The sequence below is a fragment of the Chiloscyllium plagiosum genome, unplaced genomic scaffold (genome assembly GCF_037043375.1).
Source record: "Chiloscyllium plagiosum isolate Xiang-an unplaced genomic scaffold, Cpla_swu_hap1 HiC_scaffold_27, whole genome shotgun sequence".
Classification (NCBI taxonomy): domain Eukaryota; kingdom Metazoa; phylum Chordata; class Chondrichthyes; order Orectolobiformes; family Hemiscylliidae; genus Chiloscyllium; species Chiloscyllium plagiosum.
This window is the reverse complement of record NW_028270165.1, coordinates 10,394,028-10,414,430: the sequence shown is the minus strand read 5'-3', so window position 1 is coordinate 10,414,430 and position 20,403 is coordinate 10,394,028. Positions and strand designations below refer to the sequence as shown.

General features: G+C 45.9%; 2 protein-coding genes and 1 long non-coding RNA gene across 3 annotated transcripts in view; 1 reads left to right on the top strand and 2 right to left on the bottom strand.

Moving 5' to 3' along the window:
- The window catches only part of LOC148143074 (uncharacterized), a 312,271-nt gene that overhangs the window by 174,723 nt on the left and 117,145 nt on the right, over nt 1–20,403 (top strand). The window lies entirely within an intron of this gene.
- Nucleotides 1–20,403, bottom strand: part of LOC148143075 (uncharacterized) — a 111,246-nt gene that overhangs the window by 24,032 nt on the left and 66,811 nt on the right. Inside the window, 2 exon segments of the mRNA XM_087975779.1 lie at nt 4,080–5,217; nt 8,635–8,741. Coding sequence (XP_087831905.1) covers nt 4,080–5,217; nt 8,635–8,741 — 1,245 coding nt within the window.
- LOC148143076 (uncharacterized) lies at nt 14,987–17,366 on the bottom strand. The gene is made up of 2 exons (XR_015751109.1): nt 17,191–17,366; nt 14,987–16,256 (listed from the first exon to the last, which is right to left on the bottom strand). It is a non-coding gene; the product is annotated as an uncharacterized LOC148143076 (long non-coding RNA).

The following is a 20,403-nucleotide window of genomic DNA, read 5'->3' as shown; positions in this document are numbered from 1 at the left end:
TCCTTGTGCATGAATTACAGAAGGTTGGTCTGCAGGTACAGTAGGTATTTAAGAAGGCAAATGGAATTTTGTCTTTCATCACTAAAGGGATCGAGTTTAAAAGCAGGAAGGTTATGTTGCAGCTGTTTCGGGTGCTGGTGAGGCTACACCTGGAGTACTGTGTGCAGTAATATGCTCCTCATTTAAGAAAGGATGTACTGGCACTGGAGTGTGTGCACAGGAGGTTCACTAGGTTAATTCCAGAGGTAAGGATATTGGCTTATGAGGAAAAACTGAGTAAGCTGGGATTATGTTATTGGAATTTAGACAAATAAGGTGGAATTTTATAGAAACACGTAAAATTATGAAAGGAATAGATAAGACAGACTTAGAGAGGATGTTTCCACTGGCAGGTGAAACCAGGATAAGAAGGCAGAGCCGCAGAATTAGGGGGGAGCCGATTTAGGACTGAGTTGAGCAGCACTTTCTTCACACAGAAGTGGCTGTGAACTTGTGGAATTCCCTGCCCAGTGAAGTAGTTGAGGCTACTTCAGTAAATGTTTTTAAAGCTAAGATAAATAATGTTTTGAGCAGTGAAGGAATTAAGGGATACGGTGAGAGGGCGGGTACGTGGAGCTGAGGCCACGAAAAGATCAGCCATGATGTTACTGAATGTTGAAGTGGACTCGAAGGGCCAGTTGGCCGACTCCTGCTCCTAGTTCTTATGAAGTAGAGGAACCCATGGATGTACTGATATTCCAGAAGTCTTTTGGTATGATGCCACATCGAAAGTCATTATTCAAAATAAGAGCTCATCTTGTCCAGGTCATTTAACAGCGTGGATAGAGCATTGGTGAGTGAACAGGCAACAGTCATCAAAATGTTTCGGGTTGTCAAGGGGTGATGAGTGGAACACAGTGCAAGGGCTTCCATTTTTTTCACAATGTCTTTTCACAGCTTTGATGATGGAAGTATCTGCAAAGGTGTTCAGTTTGGTGATGGACCAAACCTAGGTAGCAAACTCATGTACAAACAGGGAATAAGACAACTGTAAAGTGTGGTTGACAGGTTGGGACCAGGCAAGATTGGCGTTTAATGCAGGAAAACCTGTCCAACTTAAATGAAATGTTCTCATTTCTGGTAAGGGGGTAGAATATAAAGTCAGGGTGTTTTGCTCCATTTGTCGGTGGGTATTGGGATGACCACCATATTTGGTTTCTTTACTTAGTAAATACATTCAAAGCAGTTCATAACTGAATTTACTCAACTTATAATCAGAGTCAAGGGGTTGTCGGGTTGCGATGTTATCAGTTAGAGCTTATAAAAATCAGATGATCTGATGGAGATGTATAACATCCTGTGAGGACTTAACAATGTGAATGGATGAATGCCATTGTGCCAGAGACTAGAAATGAGTGGACCAGTTAACAAATAGGTGGCCACTCATTTAAGAGAGGAGAGTTATGTTTTTCTCTGAAGGCTTCCTGAGTCTTTAAAATTCACTTCTTTAGAGAGCAGAATGAGATAGAACAGAGGTTAGCACCGCTGCCTCACAGCATCAGGGACCTGAGTTTGATTCCACCCTTGGACGACTGTCTGGGCTGAGTTTGCACATTCTCCCCCGGTGTCTGTTTGGATCTCGTCTGGGTGCTTCAGCTTCCTTCTTCCAGGAGGGAGAACATCATGGGATTACAATCGGAATAAAGCTTCCTCTACTCTTAAATTGAAAGTGAAGCTACCGCAACACTGTCCCAAACAAATACTGCCATGACAGGCACAGCATTGGCTTGGATACAGAGTAAAACTCCCTCTACGCTTTCCTATTTAAACACTCCCAGGGCAATGACAGCAGAGGATTAAATAAACAGTAGAACGTCTTCCATTCTGACTGACACTTGGTATGTTCTACACCAATCCTCAAGGATAATTCAGAAGTGAGACTATTATCTGGCACTGAATTCACACTTCCTAATGGGAAATGACCAGGTCCAGAAAATCACCTAGTGAAACATAGATAAAGCACACACAATGCACAACAGAACCAGAATTTTATTGGGATCAAAGACTTTGAAATGAGAGGAGACACGGTCCTTGCAACAATCCAAATGTGAGCTGAACAATTATCTCACTCTCATCAGTTTCTCTGGGAATGCAGTATCCACCTCACTGCTGTCTGGTCAGTTCATCTGTTCTCATTCAGAGTGAGTTGTGGCTGACCACATGGTGGCCTGGGGTCAAGAGGTTAGAGGGTAAAGGTCAACTTGGATAGAGGGGATCTTGTGTCATGCTAGTGAGGTTGCGTGTTGCTGATTTACTCAACTTATAATAATCAGGGACAAGGGAATGTCAGACTGGGCTTGTATCAGTTCAAGCTTAGAAGAACCAGATGATCTGATGGAGGTGTATGACATCTGAAGAGGACTTTACATTCACATTGTTATGTCCACTCATTTCTAGCCAGACACTAGCCTCTCATTTAAGATAAGAGAGTTTTGTTTTTCTCTCAAAGATTCCCGAATCTTTGAAATTCACTTTTTTAGGGAAACATGGAGTGGTGGTACAGTGGTTAGCACTGCTGCCTCACGGCATCAGTGACCCTAGTGTGGTTCTACCCTCGGACCAACTGTCTGCGTGGAGTTTGCACATTCTACCCCTGTGTCTGCCTGGGTTTCCTCTGGTGCTCTGGCCTCCTCCCACAAGATGTGAAAGTGAGGGTGGATTGGCCATGGGAAATGCACAGTTCCGGGGATAGGATAGCAGAGTGGGTCTGGGTGCGATAGTTAGTGCTGATTCGATGGGATGAATGGCCTGCTTGCACACTAAGGATTCTAGAACCGCCTGGAGCCTGTAACTGACCAGATGACACGTGGACACTTTTCTTACACTGCTTTTATTCAAGCCTGCAGAGCCATTTCCACAAGCTGGCAACAAACTCCCCAAATACTAAAATACATCCATTTTATATACTGTTGTGTTATTTTAAGAGTAGTTTACATATACCAAATCAATAGTATACAGTTGTTTTATGGTTATCGTTATCCAGTTACAATTAGTGGTTCTGGTTATTTCATCTGCCTTACCTTATTGTATTCAACCAACTACAGCATCTTGGCACTTGCCGAATTACAAAATCCAATGTTCGCACAGTATTTTTCTTTTTGTCTTTTGACTTGTGACCTCCTTATTGCTCTCAAAGTTCCTCATTTGTCCATACATTGTCAAGGTTTTACTTTAGTCGAATGTGTTCCTGGCTTTTTGCAGTTAGCACCCGATCTTCTGCTCTGGTCAACGTTTTCCCTTTCCAGGTCTATACTGAGGATTTCATGAGAAACCTCAGAATGTGGTGAGACTGTGGAACTCACTACCATCGCAACAGGTTGGCATGAAAAGCATTACAACCAAGGGTAAGCCAGCCAATACAAATGAGTGTCACTGTCACCAGATTCACAATACAATGAAATTAAGACATGCAAAGTCCCTCAAAATTTCTCAACTGTTCCTAACCAGACTTGATGAACAGATCTTGCACACCAAAATTATAATTTAAACAAAAACCAACAATTATAAATACTGAAACTTTGCTAGGGCAAAGTTAAGCACGATAATCTAATTAATAGCAATGATCATTTCCCCACCATCTCAGAAACAGAGACTGAAGAAAGAAAATTTTAAAATTACCAATTCAAAAATGGATTGCCAAGCATTTGTGCAATCCTTAGACAATGGATTGTTCACAGGCACGTAACTGTAAATCTAAATTCAAAGTCACTGCTGAATACGAATGGACACCCCAAAGTATTTAGCTATTTATTGTCGACTCGTTCCCAGAAAGAGCCAACAAATCTTTATGTGGGCAGAAAAAACTAGAAAGAACACTCCCGGGCACAATGAGCAGCAATGCCCACTGGAAGCAAAGTTGGGGGTGGGGGGGGTGGGGGCACGCTGACTCTCCCACTGCAGTCACTGTCAGAATGGGAAGGGTTCAGTCCTGGGAGTGACCCACAGCAGTGTCACCGGCAGAATCAGATTGTTGAGAGCACTGGTGCTTCCACAAGTTGCAGGATGATGAGAACCTCTGCCCACACTAGGGACAGGACAACGGCCTGTCCCCAGTGTGGATCCGCTGGTGCCTCAGCAGGTTGGAGGAATTGCTGAAGGCTTTCCCGCACTTGGGGCAGGGGAAGGGCCTCTCCCCCGTGTGGACCCGCTGATGGGCCAGTAGGTGGGATGTCTGGGTAAAGCCCTTCCCACACTCGGGGCAGGAAAATGCCCTCTCCCCGGTGTGGACCTGCTGGTGCCTCAGCCAGGCAGAGGTATCCTTGAAGGCCTTCCTGCACTTGGGGCAAGTGAAGGGCTTCTCCCCTGTGTGGACCCCCTGGTGCCTCTTCAGGTGGGAGGAACTGCTGAAAGTCTTCCCGCACTCTGGGCAGGCAAACGGCTTATCTCCAGTGTGGACTCGCTGGTGCCTCTGCAGGTGAGAGCTATTACTGAAGGCATTCCCGCACTCGGGGCAGCTGAAAGGCCTCTCCCCCGTGTGGATCCGCTGGTGCATCAGCCGGGCAGAGGAATTGCTGAAGCCCTTCCCGCACTCGGGGCAGCTGAAGGGCCTCTCCCCTGTGTGGACCCGGTGGTGCCTCAGCCGGGCGGAGGAATTGCTGAATGTCTTCCCGCATTCAGGGCAGCTGAAGGGTTTCTCCCCCGTGTGGACCCGCAGGTGCCTCAGCTGGTTGGAGGAATTGCTGAATGTCTTCCCGCATTCAGGGCAGCTGAAGGGTTTCTCCCCCGTGTGGACCCGGTGGTGGGTCAGGAGGGCAGAGGAATAGCTGAAGGTCTTCCTGCACTCAGAGCAAGTGAATGGCTTATCAGCTGTGTGGACCAGCTGGTGCCTTTGCAGGTGGGAGGAACTGCTAAAGGTCTTCCCACAGTCGGGGCAGCTGTAGGGTCTCTCCCCTGTGTGGACCTGCCGGTGCCTCAGCAGGTGGGAGGAATTGCTAAATCCTTTTCCGCACTCATGACAGGAGAACGGCCTCTCCCCGGTGTGACTGCGCCGATGAGTGTCTAGGTCAGACGGGAAATGGAAGCCTTTCCCACAGTTGTCACACTTACACAGTTTCTCCACAGGGCGAGATTCCTTGGGTTTCTCCATGACCGAAGCTTCATCCGCACACAAAAGCACGTACAGCTCTTCCTCGGCGTGAATTCCTCTTCCCAGGCTGTATAACTTTTTCAGGCTCCACACTCAGAGCGATGCAATAATAGGGTCTCTCATCTAGTCCCACTGATGCTGAAAACGTATTGAAACAGGAACGAAAAAGCTTGGTTCCTTCTCACAGAATCATAGTCGAAAATTGTTGCAGTCCTGATGAATTGAGTGACTGTCAGTCATTGACATGAAAGTGAGGACTGCAAATGCTGAAGAGTCAGAGTTGAAAAGTGCGATGCTGGAAAAAGCACAGCAGATCAGGCAGCATCCGAGGAGCAGTAGAGTTGATGTTTCGGGCATAAGCCCTTGATCTGTTGATTTTGAAACTTCTGTCTTCAGATCTTCAAATACTCTTAAAAAAAAATTACAAAAATCATCACTGTCAGTCCAGGGTAGAAATTCAGAACAAGCAACTCTACTTTCTGCAGAACGTTCTTTTCTTTTTCCACAAAATTGAAAGCACCATCTCTCTCTCTCTTTTTCTCGAGTTTTGGATACCTCCACCTGAAAGTTATTATCTTTCACGATGTTGGGATACTGCTGAGAGTGAGCAGGTCTGATTTGGGAAGCAAAAAGTGTCAATTCAGGATGAACCTACAGCTTCTGGAGAAATAACCAGACACAAAATGGTTAATGTCCGGGGAGATGGTGAGGAAGAAATGAGACATCAAGGCATTGGCACCAACACCAGAGAAAAACTGAACATACAGACGTAGTAAATATTAGTGGCAAGCCAGAGTCATAGAGATATACAGCACAGAAACAGGTCCTTCGGTCCAACTCGTCCATGCTGACCAGATATCCTAAATTAATCTAGTCCCATTTGATAGCACTTGGCTCATATCCCTCTAAACCCGTCCTATTCATATAACCATCCAGATGCCTTTTAAAATGTTGTAATCATACCAGCCTCCACCACTTCCTTTGACAGCTCATTCCTTGCACGCACCACCTTCTGCGTGAAAAAGTTGCACGATGGGTCCCCTTTAAATCTCCCCGCTCCTCACTCTAACCCTATTATCCTCTAATTCTGGACTCCGCCAATTCCCCACCTTGTCATCTATCATACCCTATCTATGCCCCTCATGATTTTATAAATGTGTATAAGGTCACACCTCAGCCTCCCTTGGGTAAACCTTACCTTTGGATAAACAACCCCAGCCTATTCAGCTCAAACTCTGGCAACCTCCTTGTAAATATTTTCTGAACCCTTTCAGGTTTCACAACATCCTTCCGATAGGAGGGAGACCAGAATTGCACACAATATTCCAAAAGTGGCCTAACCAATGTCCTATACATCCACAACATAACTGCCCAACTCCTCTACTCAGAGGATTGGGAATTTTTTTCAAAATGCACAAAAACACAACCAGGAAAGAATGCAGGGACAAACTGAACTTTTGATGGTCAGCTTGGAAGCACCAATGCCTCAGGGCAAAGATCCTTTTGTTACACAATGATTGTTCAATTTTGTGACCAAACTAATTGGATTTGTAATTACTTATATCAGATATTGTCATCATCTCAGGCAAGAACACAACCAGTTTTTTTCAGACAGTACATTTACATGATTCGATACATTTCCCTATTCCTTACTTTACCAGAACATTATCAGGAATGGAGGGTTTGAATTATAAGGAGAGGCGGAATAGACTAGGACGTTTTTCCGCTGGAGCCTAGAAAGTTGAGAGGTGATGTTGTAGAGGTTTAGAAAATCGTAAGAGTATAGATAAGGTGTCTTTTCCTAGGGTTGGCAGAAAAGCAGCTCATAAAGTCAGTACCGTATGGAAACAGGCCCTTCAGCCCAACAAGTCCACACCGAGTCCGGAAGAGTAACCCACCTAGACATATTACCCAACATTTACCCCCTGACCAATGCACCTAACCTGCACATACACCCTCACCCCCACGCTGTATTCCATACCAGGCGCCACCTCCATGTTGCCTCCTCCTCCAGGCCCCATCCCCACGCTGTATTCTATACCAGGCGCCGTCGCCACCTCCTCCAGGCCCCGCCCCCACGCTGTATTCCATACCAGGTGCCACCTCCATGTCTTCTTCAAAGACCACCAGGGATATATTTCCCTCCCCTCCCCTATCAGCATTCCGAAAACACCACTCCCTCCGTGACTCACTCGTCAGGTCCACACCCCCCACCAATCCAACCTCCACCCCCGACACCTGCCCCTGCAACCACAAGAAATGCAAAACTTGCGCCCACACCTCCCCCCTTACTTCCCTCCAAGGCCCCAAGGTATCCTTCCATATCCGCCACAAATTCACCTGCACTTCCACACACATCATTTATTGCATCCGCTGCACCCAATGTGGCCTTCTCTATATTGGGGAGACAGGCCGCCTACTTGCGGAACGTTTCAGAGAACACCCGGACCAACCACCCCGTGGCTGAACACTTCAACTGCCCCTCCCACTCCACCAAGGACATGCAGATCCTTGGACTCCTCCATCGCCAGACCATAGCAACATGATGGTTGGAGGAAGAGCGCCTCATCTTCCACCTTGGAACCCTCCAACCACAAGGGATGAACTCAGATTTCTCCAGTTTCCTCATTTCCCTTCCAACCACCTTGTCTCAGTCAAATCCCTCGAACTCAGCACCGCCTTCCTAACCTGCAATCTTCTTCCTGACCTCTCCGCCCCCACCCCCACTCCAGCCTATCACCCTCACCTTGACCTCCTTCCACCTATCGCATTTTCAACGCCCCTCCCCCAAATCCCTCCTCCCTACCTTTTATCTTAGCCTGCTGGACACACTTTCCTCATTCCTGAAAAAGGGCTCAAGCCCGAAAGGTTGGTTGTCCTGCTCCTTGGATGCTGCCTGACCTGCTGCGCTTTTCCAGCAACACATTTTCAGCCACCTCCACGTTGCCGCCTCCTCCTCCAGGCCCCGCCCCCACGCTGCCACCGTCTCCCAGGCCCCACCCCCACGCTGCGTTCTTCCCCAGGCCCCGCCCACACTGCCGTGTCGCCCACGTGGAGACTCGAGCTGAAAATGTGGCTTCTTCAGGGCTCATCCCCGAAACGTCGATTCTCCTGTTCCTTGGATGCTGCCTGACCTGCTGCTCCTTTCCAGCATCACATTTTCAGCTCTGATCTCCAGCATCTGCAGCCCTCACTTTCTCCTCGTGGAGACTCTATCCAGCACCGGGCCTTTCCAGTCCAATGTGAGTTCCGGGTCGGTACCCAGGCCATCGCGGAGAAAGTGAGGTCTGCAGATGCTGGAGATCAAAGTTGAAACTTTATTGCTGGAACAGCACAGCAGGTCAGGCAGCATCCAGGGAACAGGAGATTCGACGTTTCGGGCACAGGCCCTGAAGAAGGGCCTGTGCCCGAAACGTCGAATCTCCTGTTCCCTGGATGCTGCCTGACCTGCTGTGCTGTTCCAGCAATAAAGTTTCAACCCAGGCCATCGCGACCGCCCCAGTACTCACCCGCAACCTCGGTCTCCGACAACGCTGCCCCGGAATCTGCCGATAACAAAACTCGGACCGACCGCGACTTCATTCCAGCTTCTGACTCAAAGTAGACAGGCAGGAGGCTGAAAGAACACAGCGAGCCAGGCAGCAGCAGGAGGGGAAGAAGTCGACGTTTCTGGTGTAACTCTTCCTCAGGTTTGGGGGTGGGTGTCGGGGGAGCTGCAGATAAAGGGGGTCGTGGGGGCGGAGTGGGGATTGGTGTAGACAGGTAGAGGGTTTGACGTGGTTGGCCAGTTGGAGAAACGAATCCGGTTGGGGGTCGGAGTGAGGGGAGGAGAGGGACGGTATTTGAAATTGGAGAACTCAATGGTGAGTCCTCCAGGCTGAAGGCTGCCCAAGCGGAAGTTGAGGTGTGGTTTGTCATGGCAATAGAGGAGGCCGAGGATGGTCATGTTGGAAAGGGAATTAAAATTGGCGGATCTGGTTGGTGAACTTTCCCTCAGTTTATGTTTTGTCTCCCCGATGTAAAAAAGGCCACATCAGGCGCATCTGATATTGTAAACTAGGTTGGAAGAGGTGCAGGTTAACCTCTGTCTCAGCTGGAAGGACTAGTTGGGGCTCTGGATTGAGGTGAGGGGGTGGTGCCTGCTTGGAGCATTTCTATCTATACACTGTATCACCTTTCATAGAACAAACAATCCTAAGGAGCACCATAAAACATAAGATCACTGTCTTGGTCATAGCATCATACAGCATGGAAACAGACCCTTCGGTCCAACTAGTCCATGCTGACCCTGTTCTCAAACTAAACTAGTCCCCCTGCCTGTGTTTGGCTCATATCCCTTCAAACCTTTCCTATTCATGTACCTATCCAAATGGAGATTTGGCCGAGCAGGGGAGTGTAGCTACATCATATACCCTAGACCGGCGGAGCAATTCTCTTCTAGGGGGTCATCCTCCGGGACCGAGCGTTGAGCTTCAGGAGGGACGCACATGGAACTGTGAGGGAAGGGGGAAAACCACCTACCCAGCCAGATCAGCCAAATCAACCCTGAAAATCAATGGGGTGACAGATGTCGCACCCAGATTGCACCATGGGTTGGGGGAGTCCAGAACTATAGGGCATATGTTTAGGGTTAAGGGGGGGGGGTGGTGGGGGTTGAGATTTAGAGGAGACCGAAGGGGCAACCTTTTCACACAGAGGGTGGTACGTGTTGAGTTGCCAGAGGGAGTGGTGGAGGATAGTACAATTGCAGCGATTAAAAGCCATCTGGATGGGTATATGAATAGGAAGGGTTTGGAGGGATATGAGCTGGGTGCTGGCAGGTGGAACTAGATTGGGTTGGGATATCTGGTCAGCATGGAGAGTTGGACCAAAGGGTCTGTTTCTGTGCTGTTCATCGCTTTGGCTCTATGACTTTTAAACATTCAGCACTTCCTCTAACAGTTCACTTCACACACAAACCTCCCTCTGTGTAAAAACAGTTGCTCCTCCAGTCCTTTTTCAGTCTTTTTCCTCTCACTTTAAAAATATATGCCCTAGTTTTGAACTCCCCTTCCCTTAGAAAAAAGACATTTGCTATTCACCTTATCTTTGCCCCTCATGACTTTATAAACCTCCATAAGGTGGCCCCTCTACCTCCTACACTCCAGTGAAAAAACATCCCAGCCTATCCAGTCTATAAATCATTCCAGCAACATCCTGGTCAAAAAGGGTGAGTTTTAACAATTGACCATAAGGGCAATGAAGACTCAACCAGCTTACAGTGGGTTTGGAATCACATGTAGGCCAGACCAGGTTCAGACAGCAGAAAACCAGATGAGTTTTTTTTAAAAAGATTAGATTAGATTCCTTACAGATTCTTTACAGTGTGGAAACCGGCCCTTCGGCCCAACCAGTCCACACCGACCCTCCGAAAAGTAACCTACCTAAACCCAATTCCCTCTGACTAATGCACCTAACACTATGGGAAATTTAGCATGGCTAATTCACCTAACCTGCACATCTTTGGACTGTGGGAGGAAACTGAAGCACCCGGAGGCAACCCACACAGGCACAGGGAGAATGTGCAAACTCCACACAGACAGACAGTCTCCCGAGGTTAACCACTGAACCACCGTGCCGCCCATTTTTACAACAATCCGCAACAGTTTTGTAATTAGACTCTTCATTCCAGACTTATATTGAATTTACATTCCACCATCTGTTTTAGTAGGTTTTGAACCCAGGGAATGTTTACCTCTGTCACCACTGCAAAGAATGTCAAACATGACCTTGATAAGAACTGTTTCAGGGGTGGAAACCAGACTAGAGGGCTTTAAATGTGGAAGTCTGGAAAAGATGGGAATGGCTAATTCAACAACGTTACATCCAAACCAACACTTCCATTGATGCGATAGTAACAGGAACTTTTTAGTTTGAAGATTTTCAGCAACACTGAGTAAGAAGGAACAAAATTGATAAGAAACACAGCAATTGCTACAATGTGCCCACTCCCAATATAAGGTCTTCTGGTATTCAATTAACTGTCTACAAGAGGCAATATTGGAAAGGAATGACCCAGTTCAAAAGATATAAGAGGGGAGACACAGACAAAGGGACAGGAGTAGGCCACTCGGCCCTTCGAGCCTGCTGCAACACTCAATAAGATCATGGCTGATCTGAATACAACCTCAGCTCTACATTCCTCCACATCCCCGACAATCTGTCACCCACTTGGTTAGCAAGAACCTAACTACCTCTGCCTTAAAGATACTGAATCCACTGCCTTTTGTGGAAGACACACAACCTTAAAGAGAGAAAAGAAATCCTCATTTCTGTCTTAAATGTGCAACCTCACACTTTTAACATATGACTCCCTAGTTCCAGATGTTAAGATAGGGATACAAGCTGCATTCAAATAACATCTGTGGTATAGTCAACTGCCTCAAAGTGCTTCATGTGAAAATAAGAAGAATTATTTTCTAAAATTACAATACCAGAGCACAGATTACGACAGGTGACGAAAGACTTGGTCAAAGGGGCAGGTTTAGGGCAGCTCTTTAAACAGGTTCATTTCCCAAACATCAGAGGCCAAAGACAGAAACAGTAAACACAAAATAGTAAAGTACATGAAACAACCGCGTAGTCGTAATGTCACTGGGTGAGTAATCCAGGGACATGGGATCAAATCCCATCACAGCAAGTGGTGAAATTTGAATAAACCAACTAATAAATGTGGAACACAAAGTTAGTCTCAGCATGGTGTCGACGGCACTGATGTCAATCATTATAAAAAAACCATGTCCTTTCAGGAAGGAAACTGCCATCTTTACCTGGTCTGGCTTACATGTGATTGCAGACCCACAGCAATGTGGATGACTCTTAAACTGCCCTCTGAAATGGCGCAAGCAAGACACCTTGCAATTAAGGATGGGCAACAAACATCACCGTTGTGAAAGAGTCAAAAACAGAAATTGCTGGAGAAACTCAGCCAGTCAGGCAACACTGTTGGAGAGTGAGAAAGAAACTGAGTCAATATCCTGTCCTAAGTCCAGAACAGCTGTGAAGAAGGGTCAAAATGCACTCGAAATGCTAACTCTGATTCTTTCTCAACACGTGCTGCTAGTCCTGCTGAGTTTCTCCAGCAATTTCTGCCTTTGTGTATTTCAGATCTCCAGTATCCGCAGTTCTTCATTACACTGACTTAGGGAAACTCAAATCCCATAAAAGGGTAAAGCAGAAGGGCTGGAATTACTCAGCAAGTCTGGCAGCAGCTATGGAGATAAAAACAGTTAGCTCTTCAAGTCATTGAATGATCTTACATCAGGGACATATTTTTGGGGAAGTTGTAACTGCAACATCTGGGTGAACTCTCTCAGCCATGGGTCAGACTGACTCAGCATTCTGGTCCAAATTACCATCCTGCTCATTACCTGTTACCTGCTCAATTTGTTGCTCGTTATATTTCTACGGTTGCCACATTCCTATGTTTTAAAATGATATTGCAACCAAATATGAATTTTCCGATGTAGGTAATCAGAGGGTTTGGAATATAAGTGTAACTTTTAAACAAAAAGTATTTATTCGTTCTTGGGATGTAGGCATCGCTGGCAATGCCAGCATTTTTACCCATCCTTAACCATCCTGTGGTTGGTTGGAAAAGAGAATGAAGGTGTCTGAGATGATCTTGATCAGCAGAGCAAAGCCCAAGACGGGTGTATTCAAGTAAAAGTACCCTCCACTCCCACAGCCAAGTCTGCATTCACTGCAATTACAGAGGTCTTCATGACAGATAGAACAGCTCTCTCCATCAGCACTCTGTCCCATCTAAAACTCCCAGGACAGGGACAGCACAGGAATACAATCAGAATACAGCCTCCTCTACTCTTTTCAGTTGAAAGTGAAGCAACCATGACACAGTCCCAAACAAACAGTGCCAAGAAAGACACATTATTGGGTTAGATACAGGGTAAAACTCCCTCTAACGTTCCCATTCAAACACTCCCAGGACAGGGACAGCAGAGGGTTAAATAAAGAGTACAGCTTCTTCCATTCTGACCGACACTTGGTATGTTCTACACCAATCCTCAATGATAATTCAGAAGTGAGACTATTACCTGGTACTGAATTCACACTTCCTAATGGGAATGACAGGAACAGAAAATAGAGTGAAACACAGATCGATAAAACACACAACGTGCAACAGAACCAGAACTTTATTGGGATCAAAGACTTTTAAATGACAGGAGATATTGTCCCTGCAACAATCCGAATGTGAGCTGAACAACTTTCACACTCGAATAGGTTTCTCTGGGGATGTAGTGTCCACCTTACCGCTGTCTGGTCAGTTCATCTGTTCCCGTCAGAGCTGAGTTGTAGCTGACCACATGCTGGCCTGGGGTCAAGATGTTAGAAGGTAAAGGTCAACTTGGATTGAAGGCATCCTGTGTCATGTCAGTGAGGTCAAGGGTCGCTGCATTACTTAGCTTATCAGGGTCAAGGGGATATTGGGCTAGGCTTGTATCAGTTTGAGCTTCGAAGATTTAGATGATCTGATGGAGATGTATAACATCCTGAGAGGACTTAATGTGAATGTATGAATCCCTTTGTGGCAGAGACTAGAAATGACTGGACACAGTTAACAAATAAGTGGCCTCTCATTTAAGATGGAAAAGTTTTGCTTTTCTCTCAAAGGTTTCCGAGTCTTTGAAATTCACTCCCTCAGAGCTGCACAGGGTGGTGGCGGCTCAATGGTTAGCACTGCTGCCTCACAGCATCAGGGCCCCAGGTTTGATTCCACCCTCAGCCAACTGTTTGTGTGGTGTTTGCACATTCTCCCTGTGTCTGTGTGGGCTTCCTCCCACAGTCCAAATGATATCCGGATTAGGGTGGATTGGCCATGGGAAATGAAGGGTTACCAGAATAGGGTAGTTGGAATGGATGGTCAGTGTCAACTTGATGGGCTGAACGGCCTATTGCACGCTGGTCGGGACTCTAGAACTGCCTGGAGCCTGTAACTTACCAGATGATACGTGGACACTTTTCGTACACTGCTTTTATTCAAGCCTGCAGAGCCACTTCCATAAGTTGGCAACAAACCCCCCAGATGATCAAGTACATCTGTTTGATATACTGTTCAATTATTTTAAGAGCAGCTTACCTATACCAAATCAACAGTATACACTTGTCTTAGGGAAATCCACAGTCGATAAATGTCGTGCTGGAAAAACACAGCAGGCCAGGCAGCATCCAAGGAGCAGGAGAATCGATGTTTCAGGCATAAGCCCTTCTTCAGGGCTTATGCAGTCCTCACTTTCTCCGTAGGGAAATCCACATCCAATTACGATTAGTAGTTCTGGTTATTTTATTTGTCTTACCTTATTGGATTTAACCAACGACAGCATCTCGACATTTGCCTAATTACAATATCCAATGTCTATAGAGTACATTTTTTTGTCATGACTGTTACCTTGAACACTGACTTGTGATCTCTGCATTGTTGTCAAAGTTCCTTATTTGTCTCTTCATTGTCAAAGTTTTACTTTGGCGAATTCTTCCTGGCTTTTTGCAGATAGCACCTTATATTCTGCTCGTCAACATTTTCCTTTCCAAGTCTGTACTGAGGATTTCATGAGAAACTTCAAGATTGTGGTGAGACTGTGGAACTCACTACCACAGTGAGTAGTTAGGGTGAAGGCAAGGGTAAGCAAGCCAATACAAACGATTGTCATTATCACCAGATTCACAGCACAATTAAATTAAAACACACAATGTCCCTCAGAATTTCTCAGCTCTTCCTAGTCAGACTTGAAGAACAGATTTTGCACACCAAAACTATAATTTAAATAAAAATTAATAATTATAAATACTGCAACTTTACTCAGGCAAAGTTAAACAAGATAATTTAATTAATAGCAATGATCATGCCCCCACCATCTCACAGACAGAGACTTAAGGGGTAAATTAAAAAAGAAAATAAAGAAATTACCAATTCAACCAGTTTCCAACAATTGATTTCCAAGCTTTTGTGCAATTTTTGGACGATGAGTCGTTCACACGCACATAACCGTATATCTAATTTCAAAGTCACTGCTGAATGTGAATGGTTGTCCCGATGCATTCAACTACTTCTTACAGACTGCGACTCATTCCCAGAAAAAGCCAACAATTCTTTAACTGGACAGAAAAAAAAAAGAGTAGCTTCTGGGCTCAACATGCTGCAGCTCCCACTGGAAGCAAAGTTGGACGGAGGGAAGTCCAGCAGGAAACAAAAATAGCTCACTGACTCTCCACTGCCAGAACAGGCGGGAGTTTCAGTCCTGGGGGTGACCCACAACAGCTTCACCGGTGTAATCCAATTGGTTGGGAGCACTGGTGCCCCCGCAAGTTGCAGGTCAACAAAAACCTCCACCCACACTAGGGGCTGGCAAATGGCCTCTCAACATTGTGGATCCGCCAGTGCCTCAGCAGATGGGAAGAATTGCTGAAGGCCTTCCTGCACTCGGGGCAGGGGAAGGGCCTCTCCCCGTGTGGACCCACCGGTGTGTCAGATTGGAGGAATGGCTGAAGCCCTTCCCGCACTCAGGACAGCTAAAGGGCCTCTCCTCCGTGTGGACTTGTTGGTGGATCTGAAGGGTGGAGGCCTGTGTGGATGCACCGATGGGTCTCCAAGGCAGAGGGGACACAGAAACCTTTCCCGCAGTCGCCACACCTCCACAGTTTCTCCACAGGGCAGGATTCCCCGGGTTTCTCCATGGCCGAAGCTTCAGCCGCACACAAATGTGTGTAGAGCTTCTACCCGCCGTGATATCCTCTTTCCAAGCCGTATTATTGTTTCAGGCTCCACAGTCCACTGCAACAGTACAGTGGCTCATCCAGTCCCACTGCTGCTGAAAACGTACTGAAACAACAATGAAAATACTTTGCTCCTTTTCACAGAATCATAGTTGAAAATCATTGTGGTCCAGATGGAATGAGTGACTGTCAGACATTGACGTCAAAGTGAGGACTGCAGACACTGGAGAGTCAGAGTCGAAAAGTGCAGCGCTGGAAAAGCACAGGTCAGGCAGCATCTGAAGAGCAGGAGAGTCAATATTTCAGGCACGAGCCCTTCATCTGTTGATTTTGAAACTTCCGTCTTCAGATCTCCAATATTCTAAAAAGAGATCACAAACATCAATGTCAGTCCAGGGTAGAATTGGTTGTTCTGAATTTCTACTCTGTGGAATATTCTTTTCTTTTGTTATTCCACAAAATTGAAAGCACTATCCCACTCTCTCCCCCTCTGTTCTCACTCCACTCTAATTCTCCTGAAGGTGCTGATTCAGGATCTCACAGGGCAGAAAAGCAAAAACGTCAGGACCGACATCCCTCTGAATTTTGGATACCTCCACCTGAGTTAATATCTATCACAATATTGGGATAGTGCCGAGAGTGAGCAGGTCTGATTTTGGGAAGAAATTTTTTAAAAAGTGCCTCAATTCAGGGTGAACCTGCAAAGCAGCTTCTTGAGGAACAGCCAGACACAAAATGGTTAACGTACCCAGGAACGGGGGAGAAAGTGAGGCATCAAGGTATTAAGACCAACACCAGAGAGAAACCAAACAAAGACGTGGCAAATGTTTGTGGAAAGTCAGATTCACAGAGATATACAGCACAGAAACAGATACTTAGAGCAAACTCTTCCGTGCTGATCAGACATTCTAAATTAAGGTAGTCACATTTGCCAGCACTTGGCCCATATCCATCTGAACCCTTCCTATTCATATACCATCCAAATGCCTTTTCAATGTTACAATTGTACCAGCCTGCATCACTTCCTCTGGCACCTCATTCCATACACGCACCACCCTCTGCGTGAAAACAATACCCCTTAGGTCTCTTAAATCTTCACCACTCCCATCCCCGTCCTCAGCCTAAACTTATTAACCTCCAGTTCTGGACTCCCCCATCCCAAGGAAACCACCTTGTCTATTTACTCAATCCCCGCCCCTCGATTTTATAAGTAATCTTTCTGGTTGACCCACCCCCCCAGTCTCTGGCACGCTGGGGAAAACAGCACCTCCCACCCTCCATCCGGCTCTCCTCACCTTGAATTTGCAGTATCTGCTCCCTCCCTGGGTTCACTCCAGTTGCTACAAGTGAACAGATCCCCTCCAGAATGAAGAGTTGCTTAGAGGGAGGAAGTGAGTTTCACTCTGAAACGGACATGGCCACTTCCGTGTTGTGACGTCACCAGTGCCGCACTGCGCTTGCTCCGGATGGCGGCCGCCCTACGCAGTTTGCAAAATTCCTTCCTTTCAGAGAATACCCAGAGTGTGGAAGCATCGATTGCTTGACCAAAATGCAAACCACACATTTCTCTAAATTAAACACCATCTGCCATTCCTCAGCACATCTGATCAATTCTAATTTATATTTATTTCCTCTTATTCCAGAGAAGCTGAAAATCTCCAATCCACACACTCTCCCTCCATTCCCACTTTGCTGAATCTAATCCCTGCTATATCTCATCCTAAAGGGTCTGATTCATGCTGATTAACAGGCCCACACTCAGAGGGGATCCAATTGAAACATACAGAATACTGAACGGCTTGGACAGAGTGGATGTTGGGAAGCTGTTTCCAATGGCAGGAGAGACTGGGTCCAGAGGGCACAGTCTTAAAGAAAAGAGAAGACCTTTTAGAACGGATTCAAGGAGAAACATCTTCAGCCAGAGAGCAGTGAATCTATGGAATTCCTTGACACACAAGGCTATGGAGGCCAAGTCAATGAGGATATTTAAGACTGAGACAAATAGATTCTGGAGTATCGAGGGGTCCCGGGAGAAAGTGGGAGAATAGGGTTAACAAACTTATCAGACACATTTGAATGGTAACAGCAGACCTGATGGGCTGACTGACCTAATTTCTGCTCCTGTCTTCCAGTTTCTTACTGTCCTGGACACAGAATTGGGGGCAGGAGTATGCCATTTGGTCTTTCAAACCTGCACCAGCATCGAACAGATCATAACTGGATATGGATCTACCTACATCTAGGTGGATAAGTTGGGAATTTTTCACTGGAGCACAGGAGGTTGAGAGGTGACCTTTTTAGAGGATTATAAAATCATGAGGGGTATGGATGAGTTGAATGGCAAGTGTTGTTTCAAAATGAGGAGCAAATTTTTAAGGTGAGTGGAGAAAGATTTTAAAAGGCATGAGGAAAACCTTTTTCTTTTAAGAGAGTGGTTTGTGTGTGGAATGAGGAAATGGTGGATGCAGGTAGAGTAACAATATTTAAAAGACATTTTGATAAGTACATGAATAGGAAGAGTTTGGAGGAATATGGATGAAACCAGGTGGGACTAGTTTAGTTTGTGAATATAGTCAGCATGGACTCATTGGACTCAAGGGTCTGTTTCTGTGCTGTTTGACTCTAACTGTTCTGTACTGGTCTTAAACCATTTTATTTCCTTCCCCCACAACCATCCACTTCTTTGTTGTTCAAAAGTCAGATAAACTCAGCTTTGAATATATTCAATGACCTCCTATCTGCACAAAGACATCCCCACTTCTGAACTCAATTCCTCTTGCTGATATACCACTTGCCTTGCTGATTGCTTACTACACCTGTCTGACAACTGGCATTGACTGGCATAGAAGGATGCTGATGCCCCTTTGTACATCCACACATCATTCCTGACGAAAGACTCGTACCCAAAACATCAACTCTCCTGCTCCTTGGAAGCTGCCTGGCCTGCTGTGCTTTTCCAGTGTCACACTTTTTGACTCTGATCTTCAACACCTGCAGTCCTCACCTTCACCCACATCCCAATATCACCATTTAAACAATGCCCCTTCTTTGTTTTTTTCTTCCCCCACAGCAAAGGATATAACTTCACATTGAAGTATTGGATTTGCCATGTGTTTGCCAATTCAGACAGTCCTGGACCAACATTTCCTGAGTCTGCTCCTTCCTGGATTCAATCCGTTTCCTTTCAGTTGCTACAAGTCAGCAATTTAAGCCCACAATGAAGAAAAGGGCATGAGAAAAGTGGACAGAGGAAGGAAGTTGCAGTCTGGGGTGAAACTTAATCTTCATTCAGAGAGAGAGGTGCAGGACAACTTCCACATTCAGACAATAGGGGATGTTCTGATTGGCAGGATGACTACCAAGCTTCTGGTCCTCCAGGAATGCCCCAATGGCTAAATGTCGCGCCCCATTTCAGCGGAAACTAGGAGCATGCGCATTTTTTAGCTGACAAAAATAACAAGCGCCGTTCTTGCTGACACCGAGGAGCCTGTGCAGTATGCTCTGTGAAAATGCTGCTATTACTGACAAATTTTAAGGGTCCAAATGCCAATAGATTAAAAAAAAGGGTAGACCCACAATTTATTTTCCTCCGTGGCTCCTCATTATTTTTGCTAGTTACCGTACCTATACCCCTCATGATTTTACAAGTTTCAATAAGGTCACCCCTCAACCTCCTATGCTCCAGTGAAAAATGTCCCTGGCTCTCCTAACTCAAACCATCCAGTCCTGACAACGTCCTGGTACATCTTTTCCAAACCCTATCTAACAGTGTTCTTCCTATAACAGGGCGAACAGAACTGTACTCAGCATTCTAAAAGTTGCCTCACCAATATCCTATACAACCTCAACGTGATATCCCAACTCCAATATTCAATGGTGTGAACAGTGAAGGCAAGTGTGCTAAATGCCTTAACCACCCTGTCTATCAGTGATGCAACTTTCAAAGAACTATGTACTTAAACCACGCCCCATGTCTCTGTTCTACAACATGATCCAGGGCCCTACCAGTAACTGTACAAGTCCTGCCCTTTGTTTTTGTAGCAAAATGCACTCCTCGCTTTTACCTATACCTCTCTCATACGCATGATCTCTCTCAGAGACACACTCCCACCACCCAATATTCACACCTTCACAAGCTTATACTCCATCACACTCTTGCATTACCAAACATGCACAAAGGCAAACGCTCTTATGCAAACTCTCAGACACACACACACTCGTCTATGGGATAAATTTGCATTTGCTGATACATTCAATTTTGATCAAAAAGCACAATCTGTAGGTAGTCAATATTTTAATAATTTTTAAAATTGTAATATTTTAAAACTTCCTACTTTGGAAATGGAACCAGTCTGATTGGGATACAGACAATCTTCAGACTCTAACCTCACACCGTTCATGTACTGAGCTGTGGTGTCACCGATTTTTATAAAACCTTAAGTCATCTCGAGAACCTGACTTAAAAGTACTTCTGGGCTTTACATATTAATGAACCAAAACCCATTCTA